Source organism: Triturus cristatus, chromosome 8 (genome assembly GCF_964204655.1).
Source record: "Triturus cristatus chromosome 8, aTriCri1.1, whole genome shotgun sequence".
NCBI lineage: Eukaryota > Metazoa > Chordata > Amphibia > Caudata > Salamandridae > Triturus > Triturus cristatus.
In genome coordinates this window covers 163,836,359-163,862,279 of record NC_140591.1, presented here as the reverse complement: position 1 = coordinate 163,862,279, position 25,921 = coordinate 163,836,359, and the positions used below count along the sequence as shown (strand labels likewise).

At 43.5% G+C, this 25,921-nt stretch overlaps 1 protein-coding gene across 2 annotated transcripts in view; it reads right to left on the bottom strand.

Annotated features, from left to right (window-relative positions):
• The window catches only part of DSCAM (DS cell adhesion molecule), a 1,046,690-nt gene that overhangs the window by 522,980 nt on the left and 497,789 nt on the right, over window positions 1-25,921 (bottom strand). For both annotated transcript variants that reach the window (XM_085621230.1, XM_085621231.1), the window contains exon 6: window positions 19,054-19,329. In XM_085621230.1, coding sequence (XP_085477356.1) covers window positions 19,054-19,329 — 276 coding nt within the window. The remainder of the gene's footprint in view (window positions 1-19,053; window positions 19,330-25,921) is intronic.

Here is a 25,921-nt window from a genome sequence, read left to right as displayed (position 1 = left end):
ATCTCTCAATTTTTTTAATGCATGAAGTCTCTACAAATAGAGGCCATGGAGTGGCTGCACTACAGCCTCATTAGAGCGCGGGCCCTGTACAAATTGATTACCCTCCATACTTGATTATTTTATGAAATGTTGTGCCACTTAATATGATCTCCAGTTCTTTCAACTGATTTTACGGTTAGCCGTCCAAGTTCATTACCGGCAGTGAGATGCTCACACCAGCGAATGCGCTTGGACCAGCTTTCTAGTTCACAGCACCGCTCTTCCACATGGCTCCTTTAGACATGGTTGGAAAGAAGGGTTTACAAGGATTCTTTCGATTTATTCTCATCTCCATGTAGTGTATGTCTGTGGGCTTTTTGGCAGCTTCTGAAGGAAGGGCCTATTGTAGATGAACACATGCAGCCTGGCCTGGAGATCGCGTCATCTGGTCTCACTGTGGTATAAATGAAAGGCTACCTCTTACTGAGTCTGGAGTAAGAGATGGTACACACATGTGGGTCAAGCAAGAACAGAACCCGGACTCATGTGTGAGATCAATTTTATCCTCTTTGAATCTGGTTCCCCACTTTTTGATTCAGATATTGATTCTATCCCTCTTGTGAGAATTTGCAACTGGAGTGACGTTTCTGCTCCCAGAATGGCTGCACACTGACTGACCTGTGGTTCTAAAACCAAAGCCCGGGGCCAATGTATGGATTTTTGTCACCTCAGACTAAGTGACATTGTTTGGGGCTCTCCTCATTCTTCAGTGAACAGGGCATCTTTTGCTGTTTGTAGACACTGTCTGGTACTCTGGGTGGGTGCCCAATTTTACTTTGCCTTACCACCAGCCTCAACAGGCTTTCATTACGTGCAGCTAAGGGCATCAACGCTTCTTGCAAATGTCTTAACCTGAAATAGCAAAACAAACAATCAAGTCACAACAAGGTCAGTTTGATGGTGAGATTAGGCCCTTAACTAATTAATAATAAGTTGGTTCTAGGTCTCACCTAAAGAGAGGTTCAGCTGTCTGTTGACAAAGAGACTTATTACATCCAATTCAGACTGGGAGTGAGCTTTGTGTCCAGCCATTGCTTACGATTCAAAGTTTTTCTTGTCTTCCTCAGTTCCATGCTTCTGATTCAATGGTATTTGTCTCTGTGCTTGTCATTCATGTTTTGTCTTTGTTCTCTCGCTCATTACCCCATCCTCCAGTTCTGCGTTTGTTTGCTTATTTTAAAAATAATGCAAACTCCTGGCAGCAGCACACTGCTACTCGTTTTCTCCTCATGCACTTCCCCTGCCACAATTTGCATGGCATCCCATGAATACTTAATTTTGGATTTTCCCATCTCAAAATGGCCATCAGTCATCTTGGAGCAGTAAATTATTAGTGAAGCATTGGGATGGCTGCTGTATATGCACGAATATGGTGGCCATCTTTGAACAATTTTTTTTGCTTTAGTGAAAATATTCCCGATTGCCACCACATTTGCATGTGCACAATCTGAGGATATCTTGTAAAGATTTTTCTTTTATGGCAGTTCTCAGATCTGCTGACTAAAATAGACTGGTGAGAAACAGTGAGGATCTGAGTTCTTGAGTTAGATTGTTTAGTTTGATTCATATGTTGAATGGTTATAGTTGTGCATGGTTCAAACATGTTGCAAACTGACTGTTGCATCTAATTGCTTCTTGTAATTTGAGAACACATCTTCTGGGCTCTAACCCCAGCAACAGTCCAAGTCAGAGTCCAACTACTGGATTTTTTCCAAGATTACTAAGTGATTCTGGGCACGAGTACTGCGCATGCAATGAGTCATTTTTGCATTTTTGGTGCAGATGCTAGAACTATATCCTTGAGTGGACTTGAGTGGAGTCCCAGGTTCTGTGGAACCCACACTCTGACACATGATCCATGGCCTCCTAGGAGCTGCATGTCACTTGTGGCCATGTTAAAAGAAGGATGTCCTCTGACTACTGTGAGAGCTGCCCGTGTCAGGCCTCTTGGTTCTTTAAAGTGATCTCTAATTTTGCTCGGTATTTCTCCAGGAACACTATCAGCTGTGATCCCTAAAAAAGTATTGCTTAAGAAATCGACAATTGAAATGAAAGATTATACCCTTTCAAAATACCATCCTCAAGTGTGGTGTTCACCGTGGAGTTTATCTATGGATAAAAGGTGCCTCACCCTGGATCGGAGAGGGGATGTTTACAGCAAGAGGATTTTCTCTCCAATCATAGGCATCCAGGAATGGAAGTCAAGGCGGTACCTATGTGTAAGTATTTGGGCTCTCCTAAGCTCCAAGTGATGGATGTGATAGTTCAAAGAGTCACATAGAGTCTTTTTCAAAAGTAAACTTAAAATCTCTATCTTCATCACTTCAACCTCAATTTCCGTCTATTATCAACTACTGAACATCCACGCAATGTGTCCTGGCTTCAAGAAAGGGATTGAGGGAAACCAAGGTCTTCCTTGGTCTCCCCCTTATCTCCTTTTAGCTCCTGAAGGAAGTCTTCAACTTCTCCCTATATAACCTTCACTTTTCCATCTCTTACAGCTGGCATTAAAATGAATGATTCAAAAATAGAGGGACTGGGAGCTAAATTTATGAGGTCCTGCACACTAGCTCCCGAGAGGGACTGTGTATCAAAGGGGTGCGCCGTTCCTAACTGGATGTGTGGTGAAAGGAAGGTCTTTCTTCGTGATGCCCTCACACACCCCGGAGGATGTCATACTTCATCATTGGGCCTTGCTCCTCATCGGGCCGGAGCTGCAATGCCTGACGGGCTCCCGTAAACTGGGCTCTTTGTCGGAGATCTTTTGAAGAAGCCGTTGGGTGGGTGCGGATGGGAGGGATGGGTAGTGCACGGTAAGTGAGATAAAATAGGTCAGGAGCAATCTTACTCTGGTCTGGTTTATTGGTTTAGGTAGCTCAAGCCTGGTTAAAAGCGGTGTGGGTGCCCTTACGTGGATTTAAAGTTCCTAAAGAGCTGCCAAGGTGAAGTGGGTCAACATGTTTCATGCCTCATTAGCCCCTAACGGGTCAAGTGGCACTTCATCAGGACCAAAAAAAACTAAAGTGTGAATGGTGCACTACCATCTGGTTCTACAATTTTATGACTAGTTACCAGACATTGTAAGGGGTACCCTAGTAGGCTTGTACTGGGTACACCCAGTACAAGCCTACTAGGTGAGAAGGGGAGAAAGTGGTGGAAAGTAAAACGGGACAACCAAGCTGTCATTAAAAAACAGAGAGTATATCATTGCGCTCGAGCAACAGTTGAAAAACAGTTAGATTTAAGCTGTGGTGGGACATGCACGTGCATGTGCAACTATGTGGATTAATTACACTTATTGAGGATCATAGAGCTTATGGGGGTTAATTATAAAAGCTCCTCGATTGTCTAATGCAGAGATGAGGCGAGCTTCCGGGGTTGCTAGTAAAAGCTCTTAAGTTATCAAAAGCGGAGAATGGGTGGACAATTGTATTATGCCAGGCTAAGTTCCGTTGTTTCTTAGGTTGAAAAAAAGCAACTTTAGATAACTTAAGAACTTCAACTATCAACCCCGGAAGCGCACCTCACCTCCGCATTAGACAATCGAGGAGCTTTTATAATCAACCCACGTAAGCTCTATGATCCTCGATAAGTGTAATTAATCCACATAGTTGCACATGCATGTGCATGTCCCACCACAGCTTAAATCCAACCGTTTTTCAACTGTTGCTTGAGCGCAATGATATACTCTTTGTTTTTTAATGACTGCTTGGTTGTCCCATTTTCCTTTCTACCCCTTTCTCCCCTTCTCACCAGATCTACAATATACCCCAGTACATGCCTACTAGGGTACCCCCTACTGTGTCTGGTAACTAGTCATAAAATTGTAGAACCAGACGGTAGTGCACCATTCACACTTTAGTTTTTTTGGTCCTGATGAAGTGCCACTTGACCTGTTAGGGGCTAATGAGGCACAAAACATATTGACCCACTTCACCTTGTCAGCCCTTTAGGAACATTAAATCCACGTAAGGGCACCCACACTGCTTTTAACCAGGCTCGAGCTACCTAAAGCAATAAACCAGACCAGAGTAGGATTGCTCCAGACCTATTTTATCTCACTTACCCGTGCACTACCCAGCCCTCACACCCGCACTCACCCAACGGCTTCTTCAAAAGATCTCCAACAAAGAGCCCAGTTTATGGGAGCCCGCCAGGCATTGCAGCGCCGGTCCGACAAGGAGCAAGGCCCAATGATGAAGCATGACATCCTCCGGGGTGTGTGAGGGCATCACAAAGAAAGATCTCCCTTTCCCCACACGTCCAGTTAGGAACTGCACACCCCTTTGATACACATTAAAATGAATGACTCTATGCTTATCACTGTTTCCTCTAAATATTGCTGACCATAGTATACACCAAACCAGCATCGCTCACTCCATATATAACCAAGGCTATGTTTCTCTGGACTCTTAACAATATTAGATTGCAAGCCCCCCCCGCACCCCCCATGCCTTCACTATCCACAAATTGCTCTCCAGGTTCCTGTTATTCTTTTGTTGTCCCACCACTGCTGAAATATGTTTTCAATTAATCTGACATATTTGACTTTTTTGTATTCCAGCTAAAATGTGTAAGTGAATGGCTCCTTTCTCCATTCACTTATGGAGCAAATTGTGAAACAGACATGTATCAACAGAGGCCAGCCCAGTGTGTCAAAAGTAAATTTATCTTTGCATTTTCAATAACAAATGTTTCACTTTGTAAGTCAGCTGTAAATGTGCATGTAAAAGTTATTGACAGCTGTCTTGTGTTAAACTTAGTAAAATAAAATGGTTCCCTTACTTGCAACGAAAAATGTGCCTGGAGCCATGCCTGTGCAAGTAGTATTTTAAAAGTGAAATTTTTGATTTAACAGCTATTCCATTAAATTGTGTTAAGAAACAGCTAGAAAAATCACTCTGAATGTAAGTAATTACGGAAAATATAAATAAATGACCACATTAGATTTTCTTTACTTACATGACTAAAATGACTTTGGTAGGGTTGTCAAATGTGCGCGTCGAGGTTTAGCATGCTTTCTTAATCTTTGCCGTATAGCAAAAACTCCTAGGGCTCAGTGCCTGGACTACATGTGAATCTGTTATCCATACTTTTAGCTTGACCTTGGTGTCACACTAGTCTGATGTTTCTGCATAGGCCTAGTACTGTCCATGTTAGTGTGAGGTCAATGACCTGTCTCCTTAGCCTTCACTGGCTCCCTGTCAAGAAGAGATGCCACTTCAAACTGCTCACGCATGCCTACAAAGCCTTCCACAACACAGGACAGAATACCTGAACAGTCAGCTTCCACCAGCCCACCAGACACCTGTGGTCTGCCTCCCTGACCCTCGCTATCGTCCCCTGCATCCAATGCACCCAAGCCAGAGGACATGCCTTCTCCCGCCTCGCCACCAAGGCCTGCAACGACCTCCCCATCCACCTCTGAACCTCTACCTCCCTCGACGAATTCAGAAACAGATTCAAGACCTGGCTGTTTGAATAAACACCACCCCACGCAGAGCCTGGATACTCCCTGGGGTGATGAGCGCGCTATAAAAATACTGATTCATTGATTGATTGATTATCTGGATGGGTGCACCAATTATGCCCTCATAGTAAGCGGTTGTCTGCTTTCCTTGTCCTGGCTACATCATATAAAGTGGGGGTAGCAGCATGCTGTGTTTTATGAATGCACAGTCTGGCCAGCCTACTTTCTCTGTCTCAAGGAGAGGGTGTTCTACTGACCACTCTCTTTTGTAAAGTTCTGCTGTGATTTGAAACCTGGTATTGACTTCCTGTGTGCATGTTGAGTGTGTGAGTGTGTGCAGTGCATGTGTAGCACCCATATGGTAGTAGGACTACTGTGTGTTGTGTGAGTCTAAATACCGGGGCCAGTGTGGATGCCCCTGGGTTAGCACTGCACAGGATGGAGGATGAGGATAGCTTCCCCAGGCAGTAGAAGTGTATTGTCTGTATTCCTGTGAGGCACATGGGGACAGGGCTCCTTTTACACATGCCATTGTATCATTGTTAGCAAAGGACTACTGGTTAGTTCTTTCTGAGCGCTGCCATTGTTTCTAGGCTGATCCTGCCCTATCGTCTGTTTCTGATTACTACTTTAGGAAGGCTGATGGCATCCAGGTGCAGCAAATAGACACATCATTGTGCACTTGTTTGGGTTCTCCTGCAAGGAGCCAGCACCTTTGCTACCTGTTGTGAGAACCACCACTTTGCACAAGCGCAAGGTCTGGAGATAAGCCTGAAAGCGGCATTTGAAAATGAACTAACCCAAACTGGTACTGAAGCCTAGCCGGTGGATCTGCATTTCATGTCTAGAAAATTGTAAAAAGGTTTGGATAAAATCCACCACACTTTGTTCCAATCCCATTACTTTGGTTAAGGAAGTGAGTGCGCCACATAATATTCAAAGTACTGCTGTGCAACCAGGGCTGGTGTGTGCCAGACAGCTAGTTTCCCAGAGGAATGAGTACTTCAGCTGACTTCTGTATTTTTGCTTGAGGAGCAGAGGGTCTGCCTGAAGTGCCTGGAAACCTGCCAGCTGAGAGAGAGTGTGCTTGGCTCTGCAGGAGCAGAGACTGTCCTGGAGGAGAAGCCAGTGTGCTCTCGGCAGGAGGAGCACAAAGAGAAAGCTGAGTTCCCCAGAGTGGTGACCTGTGTCGTGAAGGGATTCCTCTGGTTGCTCCATGCAGTTTCCTTCTGAGCTTCATTTAAGATTGTAAGTTATAAACCACATATGTCATCAGGCAGATTGCCACTGGCTAAGAGATGGGTGCCGCCACTGGAGGACAAAACAGCCAAAGACATCATAACAAGGAGATCAGCCTGGAGACCACAATAGCAACCCCTAGATATCACCATAGACAAGAGAGCTTCCGCTGCTGAGACTCGGTGTTGCTGCACAGGCCAATCTCACCAATTACCTCCAAGATAATCATGCCCAGGCCAGGGCCCGTACAGCGTACACCTGAGAAAAGCCACTGCCATGAGGGTGCGCGCGGGTCTGCTTCACCACGCTGCTCAATTCACCTGGGAGAGAAATTAAACTATCTGCATCTGTGTAGCTTCTTTATTTCTTCTTTATTTCTGATGGTGCTCTTATTGCTGTGGTATTTTCTGTTTCTTCATGGACACATCTGAATCCTCATTACAAGAAGACAGCATTTGCTGGCTACATTCAGGTCCCTGATGAAGCTGCTGAGTGCAGATTAGTGATTTTTTTTTAATATTCAATTGATTGTTCGCTTCATTGAAAATGGGTTTCTTAGAAAATGCAGCTTTTGTTGATTGGCTTTTTTTGGTAAGAATGGCTTTTTTTTTTACGCCGGTGTCATTAAAGAAAGACGAAATTTCCTAGTACAATCAATATTTCTTCCAAATAAAGAAGCTGAAGACGAGGCAGACATAAAATGATGTGAATCATAATCTTCTATTTTCATCATGTTAGAAATAATGTAAAAACAGTTGGCCACATGATTCAGTTTACAAGATGGTTTTCCAAATATATAGTTTAAAAAGTCAGAGCTTTCACAGGCATTTATGGATAAAATCTCGTAAAATATTTCTATATAACTTAGAGGTCTTCACTCTGTGGGGCCTGGCCCCGGAGGGGGGTGTGTGGAGTCATGGGAAGGGCGTGGTGCTCCCATTTGCAAAAAAGACAAGGGTCCCAGTCTGTTAATTCATGTAGTTAAAATGCTTTGGCTGGAGTATTGTTCAGGGACTCTCCTATGCTGTGAAATGGAAGCTAGGCAGTCCGCTAAACACACCTTTATGCCAGTGGGCTGCTTGCCTGGAAGAAATGCAAATGTGCACAACGATTTAATCTGAAAATATAAAGGATGCTTGGTACTGACTTTCATTGATCGAATCACTTAAAGCTTTTTGAGCGGTAGTGCACAGAGTTAACTGAGCTGTGAAGTGCTTGCTTTTAATTGTCATTGTATTTACATAGTGCTTATTATTCCTGTGGAGGTGTTGAAGGACAGTTATGTAAAAAAATTGCATTACATAAGGTCTGGGTATTACTAAAATCTATGGGCCTCGTTTACAATGAAAAATGGTGTAGGGTAGCGCCACAAGTATTTTTGCTGTGCTGCACTATGCCAATTTGAAAGGGCAGGAATGGACCGTATTTATAAGATACAGTGCATTCCTGTCTTTGGTGCCTAGTGCCAACAAAGGCACCCTTGCACTATGGTGCAAGATAGTACAAAGGGATCAGCATTGTTGGCAGGACAAGGTGTACCTTCCTGCACAAAAACAATCCATGGAGGCTTTTTTCTCTTTCTATGTGTGCTGCTGAATACCGCACACATATAAATATTCTGCAGCACACATAGAAAGAAAGAAAAATTAAGGAGAAATAAAGATATTTCTCCTTGTTACGCATCCCCTGGGTCGGCATACAGTTTTGTCGCTTCCTCAGGTTTACAGATCCATGTAAATCTGAGAATGTGTCAAAACCCATGAGTGTTGCATGGGAAAACCCTCTGCGACGCCCATGGAGCGACCCACTGAAACAGTGTAAGGCAACGTAGCAGGCCTAGGAGGCCATGAAAAGCCATGCAAAGTAACTTTGCATGGCCTCATAGATACGAGGCTGCTCTCTGCACAACCAGAGCATCATAAAAAGTGATGCACTGGCAGCACAAGGGGCTTGTAAATAAGCCCCTATTTTTTGGAAGCACCATTTTATTGTAAAACATTTTGTGCATTTTGTAGCGGTCTGTCTTATACTGTGTGTAATGCACGTTTAAAATAAAGACATATTCACAGTGCTTTCTGTCACAGGCTGTGACCTCATAGAACTAAAAATACACAAGTCACTATTCTCCACTGCACCAACCATGATTTCATTCTGTGGCTCTCTGGTTTCACACAGACCTTTGCAGTGCATTAACTAATAGAAGTTTTATAATGTATTATTTATTAATTATTCATTGAAGCTGCCCATTATTTTAATTGTAGCTCACTGATGGTGAAAGATCAAAAAAACGTACAGAATATGTTGTTTTTACCCACACCTTTGACCCAGCTCCCATGTTCAGACTCTCAAGGCCCTCTTGCCTCCCCAAAACATGACTGAAGTCAACAGCAACAAACTAATATGACCCGGAGTCAGTTGTTGCTAAAATAGAAGCATTTGTTTTCATAGTGTTAAAAATAAAACCATTTTCAGAAAAACAGTATGAAGGAAGATTAAGGGACCACTTCCTACCATGGAATTAAAGCATACTACTTGGACATTACAGTTCATCATTAATGATTGCAAATGGTATGTTTTAATTATGATGAATGAAGTTCAGCTCCATCTAGTTACATGCAGGTGTAAATGCCATGCCGTCCGCATCCCGTGAAATATTGTATGGTTTTTCTAGGATGCCATGCAATAAAGTTGCAGCCCATGCATTACAGCTATTATACCAAGGGCTACTGGAATTATGTTATTGTGCGGCCGCAACGGTTTAAGCATAATTATAGATTTTCCGCATTTGCCACATAATCCATCATCTCCTGCATAATGTGTTGATTTTAACAAAATAAAAGAGTTTTTTTACTCATGAGGTTGAAAAGTTACTAAAAAGCAGCGCCAGGTGTTTCTGCTCAGTAGAAGGCCCTTTTTAAAGATCTACTGGTCACCTTTTTATTGCTCATTGCTATATTTGGGTGTTAAACTGGTCCTAATGAGGTGAAACCACAGACTGACCGTTTCTCTGGAGAATATTTATGGTTGTCAACGATAAAGAGTACCAGGTTCTAGAAGTTTTTGTCAGGAGTGGGTCCTTCTGCCTGAAAGATTTTGACGGGGATCTCGGCATCAAAAAGTTTGATGAACTGATCAAAGTATCACGAGTCGTATTTCTCTTCCACTGCAATGTGTGTGCGCTTGGGAAATGTCTATGCTGCTTTCTAAGAGCTGCAGGGTAAAGGATTCTTCAACTTTCAAATGCCTCAAAGCAGTCCAGTCTCCTCCTACCTGCCAGGTGATCTCCAGTGAGCCATTCATATCTGTGTTAATGCTCTGCAAATGGTGTCCTGGGCACTGTAACTGGCATTGATCACCAGTGGAACCTCAGAGGACGTCTATGAGTTGATCCAGTCATATTGACCTATTGAGATCATGAGTGCATGGGGTGCTGAGTGGAAGTCCATGGTGGTGCCTGTCCCTGGATACATGACATGGATATGCCCTGAATTTTCACTCACTGCCTATTTAGGGCTTGTTTAGAGATGTTTGCTATTCTTTGAGGTAATATTGATTCTCCTGGGTGCAGTATTTACCGGGTGCAGTATTACCTTCCCATACCGCACCACAGAATGTGGTAACACTGCATGATTTCCGCCTCTCTGGGTCCCATAACATGGAAAGTGCAGTATTTTCTCTGCAAAAATTACCCAGATTAAGCAACTTGTGCAGGGCAGGGCTAAAGTGCATATTACAATTCCAGTAGAAATCTTAAAACACGACATGAACATAGCATGTGTATTTGTAAAGCGCGCGTTCACCCAGAAAGGGAATCTTGGCGCTGAATAACAAATGTTGATTCAAGCGAAAACCTCCATTTGCGCCTGAATCAGGTTTACCGGCCATCTTAGATTGAGGGTCAAAGTGTCTGTATGCCACACCAGAATTCACAAGCCCCACAATTGTTTTAAACACCATAAGGGACTTTTTTAAATTTTGCAAAAAAAAATCCGTGCCTTAAAGACACATCTAAATGTTCTTCTTTCAAATGAAACATAGGGAACCAACTCTAACCCGGATTTTATTTTAATTAAATTTAACCAGTGCATGATATAAGATAAAAAAAAGGTTTATATTCAAAGGAGTCTTATTCATATAATCAAATGTTACTGCATCTATAAGTTTTATTCCACACTGCACCATTAAGGACGGGCTAAAATGTAGCCTGGTTGTTTACCAGGACATATTAAGAAACAGAATATTTGAATGGTTTTCACTCTCTGCCTACATTAAAAATCTGAAAATGCAATGTGACAGACTATTAATGCGCGAGACATTTCCTTAATAGGCACTTAGCCCAATTTACCACTGTTGGAGCCATCTGAGGAGAAGTGGCTGGACAGTTTATGAATACTTTTATACCTATTAGCGATTAACCATTATTTTTAAATGAAAGTAACAAATGTTGTGAACAATCCATCTCTCCCTTACTGTACTTAATTTTTTTACTGCTAGTCGGTGCTCCATATTGGGCCACAACTGAATAATGGGGCATTTCTCTGTTTGTATAACCTCCAGACGGTTCAGTTAATATGAGAAATGTATATGTAAAAATGAACAAGCATTGGCAAAGCCGAGCGGTTTGAGGCTTGCACACAAGAGCTGACAAAAGCAATAAAAAGATGCCTTCTCCAGTGCAAAACAATTAAGAGAAAGGATTGGTTTGTGTATACAACGTACGGCTAAGATACTTGTGTACATGGAAGAGTGCACTTTTCAGATGTGAAATAGTCCCTTTTACAATCCAGCGGTGGCGGAAGGATACACAGTATACTGATGGTGGGATTTTAATACTCCGGTGGGCTGATTTCACAGGGCTTCTTTGGCTTCTGAGCTAAAGATGCCAGTAGCTGAAGCAGGCTGAACTAAAGCTCCTATGAAGTACAATATGTTTGCCACGAATGACGCAAGTGCTCACACATGTAGAACCTCAAGAGGACGGACGCTGCAGCTGCATTACCTGCCAGGCTGCAAGCTGATTTTTGAATATACATAAAAGTCAGTAACTATATGCCGAATACCACAATAAGCCCTTTGCTGCATGCTCATGACGAAAAGTTAACACAATGGCTCCAGGTCATGTGAAAATATTTATACCAAATATTTAAATTTGCAGCTTTGTAACCAATAGTTGTGCCATATTCGGAGTTCTTTCATTACTGATAGAAGATATGAGTTCATATTGGAATGTATAACTGGAATTTTATAGAACACATACAGTCACCTACATCCATAGGCTGGTGAGGAAAAACATTTGGGTAGGGTGGACTCAGGGGAAGGTAAGGAGAATTGGATCAGGAGGGGGGGGCATTGGAGGATTCATGAACTTGCAAACCAGGGGGCGGGGTAGGGGAGAGGAGGGGGAGGAGGGGAAGGGTCTCCATAGCCCTATTGGGGGTCGCAGGACAGAGTAGAATTCGTCCACAAGTGGAGAGACCCTTTCATTATGAGCCAAGTCTGGTCAGCTGGTCTGTTGGTTCTTGTCTGCCCTCAATCGAAGCCCCCTAAAATAACGGGGACAGTTAAGTTTTCAATAGTTCCGGGCTAGGAACCAAATGCATGGGCCCCACATTTTATCGAAGCAGGGCAGTTTGTGTTCGAGGGAGGCTGTAAGCTTTCCCATAGCAACAATGTTGCACAGTTTGTGCAGCCAATCCGAGAGGGTTGGTCTGATGTCCATGTCCCATTTAGATGTGATGACTTGCCTTGCAGCACATAAGGCACCGTCACAGCTTTCCCCCTGGCTGACCAGAGTGGATAAGTTAGCTGGTTTGGGTGACCCAGGACAGTGAAGCTTTGGAAACAGGGGATGTCTATGTCAAAGATGTCATCAATGTTTTTAAGCAACTCCTCCCAATACCTCTTAAGTTTAGCGCATCTCCAGAGGAGGTGGGCGAGTGTGCCCATTTGGCTGCAGTTTCGCCAGCAGGTGTCGTCGCATTGAGGTTCCACTTGCCAAGTCCCTTGTCTTGTCTCTCCCTATTCAGTCTTGAGAAGATAGCTATAAGGGTCCCCCATAGTATGGCCTTCAGTGTTCGCAAAGGAGGGCCGAGGAAGTGGTTGGCGTGCCGTTGAAGAGGAGGAAATGTTGGATGACTTCCTTAATTTAATTTGCCATTGATTCATATGTTCGAAATGTATTGTTAAGGCACGATTGTCGGGCAAGGGTCTCCTGAATAGGCACATGAAAGGAGATAGTGATGTGGGTGTGACCAACAGCACTGCCATGTCTATGTCTATCTTTCCTATGGCTACCAGAATGCGAGGGGAGACATGAAAATAGTCAATCCTAGCATAGGACTGATGGGAGGCCAAAAAATAGGTGTAGCACTTTGATGAGGGGTGAGAATGGCGCCACGCATCTGTAAGGTCTACATCCCTCAATCACTGCTGCCCCACATCTGAAATGTCCTCTGACTGATCTTATCTGATTGCTGACCTATCTGGGATTGCAGCCACTAGGCCTCATGCTTTAAGAAGGAAGGCCTCTGGATGGTCATTGGGCACATACAGCGTGGGTAGTGTAAAGGTGAATGTGTCCCTTGTAAGTCATAGAGAAAGGAGCCTCCCTAAGACTTCTGCTTGGGTATGTGTGATCTGGCGGGGAAGATGCTGGCCAGCAAAATTGCTACTCCTGCTTTCTTGCTGGGCCCTGAGAACGGATACTGTCTGTCAAACCAGAGGGACTTCATCTCTTCCAGTCTTTCTTAAAGAAGTGTGTCTCTTGGAGGAATATGATATCACAATTAGAGTCTCGCAAGAAAAAGAGAAAGGTCAAACGTTTCGCAGGGGCATTGAGACCTCTAACATTAAGGCTCAGTATTTTTAGCATTTGGAAGTGGGGCTGGGGCATACTGCATGTAGGATGGTTGTGGGGGACTCAGAGCAGGATGTGTTGTAATAGGGTGCTCCTGCGTGGATAAGGGATGGCCTGTCACATATGGAGCCCTGGTAGTGAGGAAGCATTTAAACTGGGAGGCGGTTGCGTGATGGGTGTTTACATCCGCCATGGTTTCTCTGGGAATGTCATTTTCATCAAACAGGCCCCAAGGTCCAAGCTTACCATCTTGTGGATGCCCTCGGGGACCATCTGCTGTGGGCTACTCATGGGGGCTAATCGAAGTTATGGTCTTCAGTAGCATCGGACACCTGAAGGTTTTGTATGAGAGCTCAGCGTTCCAGGTGGTGCTCATTTTGGGTTGGCTTGGAAGCGCCTTTTTGTGTGCTGTATAAGTTATTTCTATCTGGAGATTAGCGAGTGTGGGGGGGTCCCGTAGCGGGGACTCACGGTCAAATTACCCCATGAGCGTGTAGGTCAAGAATTGCAGAAGCCTCCCCCATGGTGCAGATGGCTCGTGTTTCTCTGTCCCAGCCAAACATAAGCGAAAGTGGTTTATTCCGCATAAGAAGGCAGTCACATCTATGAGGGCACGGCACCACTGGAGTTTGGCTGGGTCAGATCCTGATTAAGCCAAACTTTAAGGCCTTATAAGGTGATTGCTCCTTGGTCCTTAACCGCCTCCATTATGGCCTCCTTTATGGGGTAGTTATGGACACAAGCGAGGATATCTTGGGGATATCCCGGCGCATCGGAGGTGTGGCTGGCTTTGTGGGTATGGTCCAGAATGATCTCTTTGTTGGCTAGGGCTGGGAGGATGTGGCAGAAAAGGTGGACTACATAGGCCTCAAGGTCCCCCAGTGCTGTCTGGAGGGGAACCCCCTTAATCTGTATGTTAGAGCAGCAGGATCTGTTCTCTAAATTCTCAAGGTATATCTGTAGTTTCTCACTTTGTTCCCACAGTTCCAGAATTTCGTGCCATTGGGCATCAGGTTCTTCCTCTGTGAAGTCCCTGCCAGTTTCTAAGGTGGCCACTCATTGGCTGAGGTCCGCCAAGTCCCACTTGATGTCTTTGATTTCTGAGTCAACCCCTTCACAGAGCGAGGGTGTGTCTTCTCTAAGCTTGACGAAGAGAGTAGCCATAAAAGCATGGGCGACAGCAGCTGTTACGTTCTCATCTTCTACGGTGGTGTTAGCCTCGCCAAGTGTTGGGGGACCCAAGGCAGTCACCTCCCCAGGAGGATCCAGCTTCTTGAAGACTGCTTTTGCAAGCAGTTTTTTCACTGTGGTGTCACGTTTGGTTTTACGGGCCGCCATCCTTTCCCTTGTCACTGGGGTGTGGGAAGAGTAGGGAAAGGCAGGATGCCACTGGAGCCCCCTCTTTGTTTGCACAATCTGGTCTGCAACCAAAACCCAGACCCATAGTGCTCCTCCCTCACCACGGTTGGAGGACGCACTGGCCTCCGCTCTGTCTCCTTGGGTTGCTCGGGCATCAGGGCTCGTCCCCTGACACCCCTTCGCATGCAGGAACTGTCCAGGGTACCAGAGGGATCAGTGTGTATGGCGGGACCGGTATCAGAGGAACCACACTGGAACCGCACTGGAAAACTCCTACCTTGGTCACCATTTTGGCCATGTCGACCCATACTGGAATTTTTATAAACTATTTACAAAAGCAAATTTGGCCGAATAGTGTGTGTGGTGTTATATTGTGATAGACCTCAGTGTCATGGTGCAGAACGCTGAGGTTTACAGAGTAGGGAATGCCAAAGTTTTCAGTGACTTTCTAAAGAGCGTCAATGAAAATACACTACTCAAAGAGAGAAGAATTGATGTCCAGAGCCTGGCAGTACCATTAAGAAGGCTCTGTCACCCATTCTAACAGTACTTGTTACTAAAACCTGCACTTATTCTATGTTCTCTTAAGTCATGTCAAAAGAACCTTCCTTCAAAAAAATTAGGCATTTGCTGATACAGAGTTTTTGCATATTGGTCAATGCCTTTAACTACTCTCCCTTACTCACAAAGAACAAGTGGAAAGTTCTCAGTTTGCAGGAACTATGGACCCATTAGATAAGCTGCTGATTTTTAGGTCTGGCTTGACAGCACGGCTGTCACTAAATCTTATGTGATCAACAAAAAAGAGCTTTCAGAGTACTAAGAGAGAGGGGCTTAGGCTCCTCCCACATGGTTTTCAGAGTACAGGATTTGATTAAAGAGGTGCATGCTTCCTCGGAAAACTATGTTTGTAGCAAAGCTTCTACTACAAAAGCACTGAGGTGGTTATGGTGGCAAGCCAATCATCATTGTAAGAAGCATCACCAGTTTATTATGACATATTATGTTAAATGGCAGTAGGCCTGATGTATTTATTGTGTGCAGCATATGTTAACATCATTCCATTTAGGGGGGATTGTTATTTCTCTGTATCAAACAGAGAATGATTTTGATTCATGGAATATCACAGAGTACTCTAGTAAGCAATCATTTTGGTGTTGATTACCTGCTGTGACAAACTGTGGCTACAGAATAGTTGAACTGTGAGAATACTTGTTAGGCCATCCTAGAAGAGATAGCATTTTGTTTACCCAACTATAATCTTGTATTCCTTTGTAATTTTATGACTGTTTGGACAATGGTTCCCTTTTAGGAAAGTTTACACTGAAAACAGTCGGCCAGGGTTGGTTATAGTGACAAGCTATAAGCCTAATTTGCGCACTGGGAAAAGTTGTATCTGATTCCATAAGACTGAAAAGGTATGACAAAGGCAGTAGACATAGTTTTATATAACACACTTTGTGTTACAGACTACAGACATAGCATGTTACATATAATCTCACAGATTACTGTAGTAGGCAAAGATTTTGGTGTTGGTCACCCACTTTAACAAACCCTGGGAGTGTTAACCGTGATGATTCTCGTTAGGCCTTATTGAGAGAGGATCTATATTGTTTTGCAAACTGTATTTTTCAACATATTTGTAATTTAATCCTGTGTGCATGATGGTTGCCAGTTTATATGTACTTGTATAGGCTCGTGTTGATAATGTTGTCAAGATAATGGTAGAGGCTATAGCCGTATTGCTTCATTGGGAAGAGTTAGGCTACATTTCAAAGGTTTGATTTATTTATTATGAACTGTTATGAGGAAGCCAGTAGGTCTGACCTGCTTAATGTGAAAAGCATATGTTTAAATCAATATGCATTTAGGAGTGGGTTGTTTTCCCTCTGCATTACAGCCTAAATATGTGCATTTTGTTACCTAGAATCTCACAGATTACCACGATAGGCAGTGCTTTTGGTATTAGCTACCCTCTCTGCCAAACCGTGGGGGACAGAAGATCTGCACTATGAGAATACTTTTTAGGACTTCTTAAGAGAGATAGTATTTTGATTTTCCAGCTGTAATTTTGTATACATTTGTAATTGTATGGCTCAGTACAGGAGGCATGAGTTGCTTATGCTGACAAGCCAACAATAACAGCTATAGGCCTTGTTTTGCACTAGGAAAGGCTGTGTCACATGCCACCGGTTTGGTCTGTTTATTATCAAAAGTTATAACAAAGGCAATAGACCTGACATACTTAATGTGAAAAGCATTTGTTAAAGCCAATAAGTATCTAACAGTGGATTGTTATCACACTCTTGGTAGTGGTAGATTTGATTTAATCTGTGATGATTCTTGTTTGGCCCTATTGAGAGGGGAATATATTATTTGACCAGCTGTAATTGTATAATTATTTGTAATTTTATAACTGGATGCATGATGTTTACTAGTTTATAGGTACTTCAGTAGGCTTGTGTTGGTCTTATTGTCAACCCAATGTTAAAGGTAATAAGCCTTATCGGGGTCACTATGGGAAAGCTATGTCAGATTTCCTACGTCTGATCTGTTTATAATGAAAATAAAATGACAAAGTAAGTAGGCCTGACTTACTTATCGTGCAAACCATGAGTTAAAGGCAACAGGGTTTTAAGGGTGGATCTCTATTACACTATGCTAAACCCCATAGGCAGGTATTTTGTTACATTGAATCTCACATATTATATTAGTAGGCAAGTGTTTTGGTGTTGGGGACCCACCCAATCAAGCCATGTGGATAGAAGATTTGCACTACGGTATTCCTTATCAGGTTCTATTAGGAGGGATTTTATATTGTTCTACATATATGTAATATTATTATAGTGCACCTGATGGGTGCTTTGTGGGAAAGGGTATGCCCAACACAGTAGGACTGAGCGGGGTATAGGAATAAGCCAGTGATAAAGGTTATGGACATGATTGTTCTTTATGAAAATGTACGATAAGAGCAGTCGGTCTGTGATATTGGTTGTTAAAAACATATATCAAAGTCAACAGGTGTTTTAGGGTGCTATTATTTTTTTTAAAGCCTACAGTTTGTTATGACGGCAAACCAACAATAACCACAATAGGCCTGTATGGTTCACTAGGCAAAGGTATTTCAGATGCCATAGGTGTGATGTTTTTATTTGGAAAAGTTACGTCAAAGGCAGTAGGCCTGATTTATTTACTAATATCACACATATTAAGCCAATTAGCCATTAAGGCTGAATTGTTTTTGCACCATGCCAAAACCTGATATCAGGTATTTTGCTAAGTGTAATCTCCCAAATTACCTTTATGGGGAAGATTTTGTTGTTGGCTACCCTCTTTGACAAAGCATTGGAGTCAAAGGTTTGCACTGTAATAATTCTTGCTATCTTTGGAAGGCCTAGTAGGTTTAGCTGGGTGCCATGATCTTGTAATAAAAAAATCATTAAATAATATGTTTGTAGTATACACCAAGGCATATTCACCAAGCAGTTTGAAAGATGGGCACATTGACCCTTGTTCCTACTCGCCTCCTCCTCATCTTCTCTGGTCAGCCCTAATATCAGTTGGGTGTCATAACCATACTTACACGTGCATAATGTGAATTGAGCCATCTGAAAAAAGTCTCATTGATGAAGGTACACACTATTTGTTCCACAAAGGCTAGACCAGTCTCAGATAGTAGATACATATTCTCTTGCATCAGGTTCTTTAGAGAAATCCAAAAGAAGGGATAATAGTGCAAGGAAAATATTTTCCCCAAAAAACACTTTTGCATCATTACGTGTGGCATGAGACTCAGAGGGAATTAATTCAGAACGTGTGTAATTTCCTGATCTCGATGGTGAGATTACAGCTTTTAACTGGTCATGATTTATAAAGGCAGAGGACAGGGTATGTGTGTGCAGCCGGGATAATTATGGTGTAAAACCTTGGTCAGAGTGCAATAGGCTTCTAGTTTCTGTACTCTGTTGGGTACCTTGGTGATCTAAGATATAAACCCCTTGGATATTGTCTAGATAATATGGGAGAGTTCTTTTAGTTGGGATGAATTGCACAGTATGGATATATACAGCTCTGTTTAAATGACACTCACCTTCCAGTATCACCTGGACATAGTCTTGCGCTGACATCTTGTCCTTGCGGGCAAAGCACTGGTAGGCACCGCTGTCGCTCTTCACCATGCCGTCCATGATAAGGTTGTCATGGTCTATCCCGATGATCCTCACATTGTTGCCAGGGGTGATAATCTCTCCATTCCTATACCAGGAGATCTCATGGTCCTCAGCTCCAGTCACACTGCAGAACAAGGACACCTGGCTCCCAACACTGCTCTTCACTTTCCGCGGACTGATGGTGGCTTTGAGTGGCTCTGCAAATGGGCATAAGAGAAGATTGTTGGCAACATTATTTGTATCAAGACCAGAGCTAAATGACTGGATTAAGCCTGACTCATTTCAATACTCCAAGTGTCAGAGCTCAGAAGCTTTCCATAACATGCTTCTCGCGGATGATGGATGAGGTGAGTCTTCAACAGGAGGAGCTAAAGAAACAGTATTCAAGGAGCACTTTGTTATGCATTAATCAGGACTGGACTGAGAACACAAACAAGACCTGGCAATTGTATTGGGCCGGCCCCCGGCGGAGAAGGGGGGGGGGGTAGAGCAGGGGGTGAGCAAGGTTGCAATTGTGAAGCACTGCTGCTTAACTAAGCCGGCCCCCAGCACTGCTGCTTTTGTTACTCGGGGTCTATATTGCAGCACTGCTCCAAAACCGGCCCCAGTAACAAAACCGGCCCACACCACTCCAAAACTGGTTCCCACCCTTCCAGCCTCCCTGGGAAATGCTCCTTCATACTAGGGATGCCATCTCAACCTCCCCCCCTTCACTGAATAGTTACTTCCTGTTGGGGTTGCACTTTCGACTATGAATACACCAGACGGCGACAAGCATCATCCTGCGCAATGCTGCAGGTAGTGAGTGTGGCTGTGTGGGCAACCTCCAATGGAGTGGACTCCTCAACTGACACATCACCATCAATTAGATATTTAAAACCATTTAACTAAGTGTACTTAATGCCTGTGTGTACATTGTACCCTATGCCATTGCCAGTAGTTACCCAAAGCTAGATGTAGAAGGACGTTGAAACTTGCTAGTTACAGAGAGCATGGTTCACTACATGGGGTACTTTTAATGGTCATTTCAGTTCCTAATTGAAAAAGGAACTAACTTCTGTTCTCTTGCTGGACTTTTTTCTAGAGATAGAGGTGGCCAGTACTCCTCACTTCATTTAGTTTGTTAACTGTCTTCTATAAAGTTGACCAGCACGGGCTTCTAGTAGAATCTGTGCTTGGGGGCTGGCTAGGTCAAGGTTTTATTTTCAGGTTTTCTAGGCTTGAAAGGACCTTTTATAAGTGGTGAAGGCATACGGTATGCTTATACCATGTGTATTTGTACTTCTGATTATGGCAATACCAGGCAATCACAAGCCTCTCCTTCGGCAGCAGGAAAAACATTCAGATATCGTCCTTAAGAACATATTTCTGAGTGTTAGTCCTCATTTCTGGGCGGTCTTCCACCTGGACATTTTCCCTGTTTTGAGTTGTTCAACCATGCAGGTAAAATGCGAACAATGCAGTGCTCTTGTGGTCTTGTGATGTTCCTGCATCACTTGTAATCCCAATGCAGCCAGTAACTCCTGCAACTGGCAGCCCTGGAATCCCTAGACCGACCTTCTTCCGCCCTAGGTCTCAGAAGATTTATGTTGGTCTTTTATATCGCAAGGGTTAGGATCTGCCATCCTGGTTTGTAACAACGACATGGTACTACCTGTGGGTATCTGGATCTCCGCTTGCAGAGCAGATCGAAGGAGGAAGAGGGTCACCCTCAGGGATATCTTTACTTGAATAAGGAGAGAGAGATGGCTTTGAGCATATCCTGATATAGCGGGCAATTGGGACAATAAAGGGATATGGGTAATAGAAACATGGCCGCATGCAGTCCTATTACATATAGTGCCTTGGGGCACAATCAGCGTCTGTGCCCACTTTTTGTGCCCCTTGGGCACTTTGGAATTACAGAAGGGGCTGCAGATGCTTGTGGGGTCTCTTTTGAAATTCTGATAGTGCTGGCACACATGTAGCTCCAAATGTATCCTCAGAGGGCTTTTCGTCATCTGTATGGGGGCGTTGCCCCGTAAAAATGAGGAAATCTCTTCACTTCTGAGTACTGCCGTATTACAGATGCGGGCGCAAAGCAAACATGCCCTTAGGAGGAGCACCGAAAGAGTGCCAGAAAAAGGTGGTGCACTGTCAATGTGTCCCCTGACAGCAGCCCTCTGAAGGGGGGAAAAGGGACCCCCCAGACATCCCACTGCAGGGAGGTGCAGTCACTCACTGCACTCGCCTGCAGGGTGATCTTTAACCACTCTTTAACGTACAGGCGGGTTAACGCCTGCACAGAGAAACACAGAGCAGCTTGGAAGCTGCTGCTTTGTATTTCACTGAAAATGCTGCCCCAAGTTGCCCTGGGAGCAGTACATTCCTTTGTTCCTTTTAATAGGGTGTACTGTGCCTGTTTGCACCTGGCACACCTGCTTAAAGGTGCACCCTGGCGCAACCAAGGAGAGTGTGCCCTTTTTGTAATACGGATTATTAAACATTTTATTAGTTTTATAACAGTTAAATATCACATAAAGTACACAATAGCAACACATCATGGCATGTAGGTTACATCCACTTGTTTCTGGTGGGTCCCCCATATCCTTTTTCCCCTGCCAGCACCAGTTTGTTTTCTCAGCCGCCACTGAGCTAGCGGTGATTTTCTTCCTTCTATCCCAGTTCAGTGGTTGCCCGCTACAGTCCCCTGGACGTTTGTCCTTGCTGCCATATATTTACCAATTTTTTGGGGGCAACACCCCAGCCCCTTGCAGATATGGGGAAATACCTCAGTTACCCTCGGGTCTTGTCCTGGCAGGATAACTGAATACATGGCTTACATATGCAGGAAGCAAGCTACAGCATAGCAGAGCTAACATCAAACAAAGGTGGCAGATCATGGAACGATTTAGAAAAGGGTGGAAGGAACACAGGAAAGAATGGCGACCAAGTGGGCAATAATTCCAAACAAAATTTGTGCATTTTTACACGAAATATAAGCTGACGTTTTTGTGAACCAAATAAATGTTGTTTTCCTAAAAAAACTGCATTTGAAGTGACAATTAGTGTATTTTCAGAGTATGTCAACTTGATATAAAAGAACAAAATGCGTATAATAAAAAAAGTTATAATATCCACTAAATTAGAGGTAGCTAATGCTGCTGTTGTGGCAGAATGCTTTTGGTCGTCAAGATATCTAACTGCTGCTGCTTGAGGCTCGAGGCAGTAAAATCAGTGCTCAACCTGCTAAAACCGAGGGATAGTCCTGCAGTCTAATTCCTAAATTATCTGGAATTATTAATATCCCACCTTCTCCTTTCACGTACATAATCATTTACATTTTGAAAAACTTTATTCGACAATTAAGTCATGAAAGTATCGTACATCAAGCATTTACATTAACATAGTTTATAGGAAAACTGTAATAAAATAAACTCAACACATGATTTTTACACTTAAACACCCTAGATTATGAAATACTCCATGATTACTAATCGATATTAATTCCTGAGCATCCAGTTCGATAAAAACAATTCATTTTTAAACAACGATATTAACTCATCCTCAACAAAAATTAGTCGAAACCACAAAAAGACCAAGACTAAAAGTTTTTACATGTGAGGATGGATGAGTAAATTTATATGAAATGAATAAAAACGTGACTACATTAGGGTGCCTTATCATTAGTCACTTTCACGTTAGAGTGTCTATACCATATAGTCCAAGCCCACTTAATATATTTAGCCATTGCTATTGCAATTGTCGGGCTTGGATCTGAGCGCAAGATTCTTAGTGCCTCCTCATACCTTCGAATGCCTATAAGACGACAGACAGGTAATACCCATTTTTTACGAGGGTACTCATAGAGGGGACAAAAAAAAATGAAATGACTAAGAGACTCAATCGTATCTCTACATTTAGGACATTTGTCCTGGGACCCATTGGTCCATTTGCACGTAAATGTACAGATGGGAAGGGTACCTATCCTAAACTGGAAATACAATTTGCGATCAGTTGGTTCTTCAATCAGGCCCCAAAATTGTTCCTGCCCAGGGTGGGCCTTAATCTCTAGGTATCTAGCTGTTAACTGAGATGTACTCCCCCTGGAAACAGATTCCATGGCTATGAATTCCCAATACTTAGCTTTAACAATATCTTTTGAAGGGAAAACCGCATTTTGGGGATCATCCCATAGATTGCTCCACCCCAATCTGTAAAGTAGTGTTTTGATAGACTTCAGCCATTCTATTTTATGAAAGAGGTCTTTCTCCATTATTTCTTTTAATCCCAGAGCATAATGCCTGAGCTCCTCAGTTGACCAAACCCTACGCCAATACAACAATGGTCGCAAATTAGCAGTGTCTTGTAAGGTTTTCAGACCGAGGTCCCAAAAGAGAGGTAACAAGGGAGTACTTTGTGGTACGCCAACGATTTTCCGTATAAACTCACTCTCCATTATATTCAAGCGTTTGGGATTATTACCGTAGCCCCATAGCTCTGAACCATATAATGATGAGCTACGAATCTTCATTGAATAGATTTCTAGGAGTGGGCTTATTGGCTGCGAGTGCGAAGCTTTAAATCTTTTTATAAGGAAGCCTGTCTGCTGCTGGAACTTCAAAATTGACAGGTCTAGTTGGCTTTTCCAACACATATTCTTCTGTATCGTAACTCCCAAATATGTAAATGCGTCAACTTGTTCCAGGGGCGAGCCACCCATTACAATTTTACCACCAAACGGTTTATAGGATCTACACGGGTTAGGGCCATTAAGAACCATAAACTTGGTCTTGGAAACATTTATTTCCAAACCACGAAGCAAGCAGAACTCTTCAAAGCGTCGGAGGGTAAGCTGCAGGCCACTCGGAGTTTTAGAAATCAGCAATGTGTCATCCGCGAACATGAGAACTGGAATACGAGTTCCATTCATAGCCGGTGCATCCGAGGGGACCCGGGAGAGGAACTCGGCCACCCCGTTCACGAAGAGCGAGAACAAGGTCGGTGCCAAAACACAGCCCTGCCGAACTCCTCGCTCCACGGGGAAGGACTCCGTTACCTCCCCCTGCCGCCCCCATCGGACCCGCGCAAAATTGTTCTCATGTAAGCGGACGACCAATGCCAACAACTCCGGCGCCATCCCCAACTCCTCCAATACCTGCCACAGCTTGCCTCGTGGGACCAAGTCGAAGGCCGCCCGTAGGTCAACAAACACAGCATACAAAACCCCTTTCTCTAGGACGACTGTCCGCCAATAGAGGACAACAAACCTGAAGACCTGATCTATTGTACTTGTTTTTGGACGAAACCCAGCCTGTAAAGGACTTAATATACTATCGTCTTCCATCCAGGTCAGAATTTTGCCCAAAACCAGTCTGCCCAGGATTTTTTGCATAGCGTCTATTAGGCTTATGGGCCTATAATTGCAAGCCAGCGATTTGTCCCCTTTTTTGTATATCGGGACGATTTCGGCACCCTTCCAGGAATGAGGGATAGTCATTCCCTGGGCTATGGTGTTAGCTAAATGAGTAATATATAGACACCATCTTTTTCTATTGTGCAGAAATACGTCAGCCGGGATACAATCCATGCCAGGTGCGCGTCCCTGGGTAACCATATCAAGTGCTGTATCAACCTCCTCTGTGGTAAACACAGGGCTATTATAGAACGGCCTCTCCTGATGGGGCGTTCTAGCATCCTCGATGCCTTTTAGAATATTGTGACTTAAAGAAGTCTATCCAAGAATTCTGAGGTACATGATTATGAGGACTGTCAGTAATTTCACCCCTCTTCCATTTAAAAATATCCCAGAATTTTTTCTGGTTTTTGTCAGCACATGCTGCTTTTAAGTCTTGCCACTCACACTCTTCCCAGTCTTTTTTTGCTTTCCATAAGGTCTTTTTGTGTGCATTGCGAGCTATTTTAATCTTGCTCATATCTTTTGTTTTAAGAGCAAGACCCAAATTGCTGCGGGCATATTTACAGGAGGCGTTATACCAATCCTCCTGTTTGCGTTTAGGGGCTTGTTTTACTTTAAAAGGTCTACAAAAACATGATTTCAAATTGACTACTAATTTTTCATGTATAATCTCTTGATCAACTAAGGGTTGACAATTGTTACCTATTGCCATGATTGATGTCAACGCCTCTTCCACATAGGACTCGATGCTGCCTAAAAGATCAGGGTGCTCAACTACGTTACGCCATTTAAGGTGGTGTTCATCATTTGATAAAACGGCAGCTGGACCAATCTTTTCAGAACCATGGGCCTCCCTATCGCCCAATCCTAGTTTAAAAGTTGCAACTAGCGGATTGTGATCGCTTTCTATCCGTGTCTCAACCACCATATCCACAAGGGTATACCACATCCTTAGGTGGACCAAGAGATAATCTATGTTGCTTGCCCTGATACCGTTATCGTACGTTTTATTGCATGTCCTATCTGATATGGTTCTGCCGTTAGCCGCCCTCAATTGGTTGCTCAGGCAAAACCCATTCAGGTACAGGGCCGCCTCAGTCCACTTGGTCACTGCCTTTGTCTCAAGCAGTGGGACACCCCACTTCAAATCTTCTTCCTCTACTAAAAGCATATCTTGAGACCCTAGAGGCTCAAAGTTTGTATTAAAATCACCCGCAATAAGTGGGAGCACATCGATGGGGTTAGATTCGACGAGGGTACTTAGTGCAGGCATCACCTCAGAAATGTTCCCACCAGGTAAGCCCCTTACGTATACATTGTATACGTCAATTTTGAGGTTTGGCATACAGGTCAGTCTGACTCCCAATATATCATTATTCTGAGTTGGAATG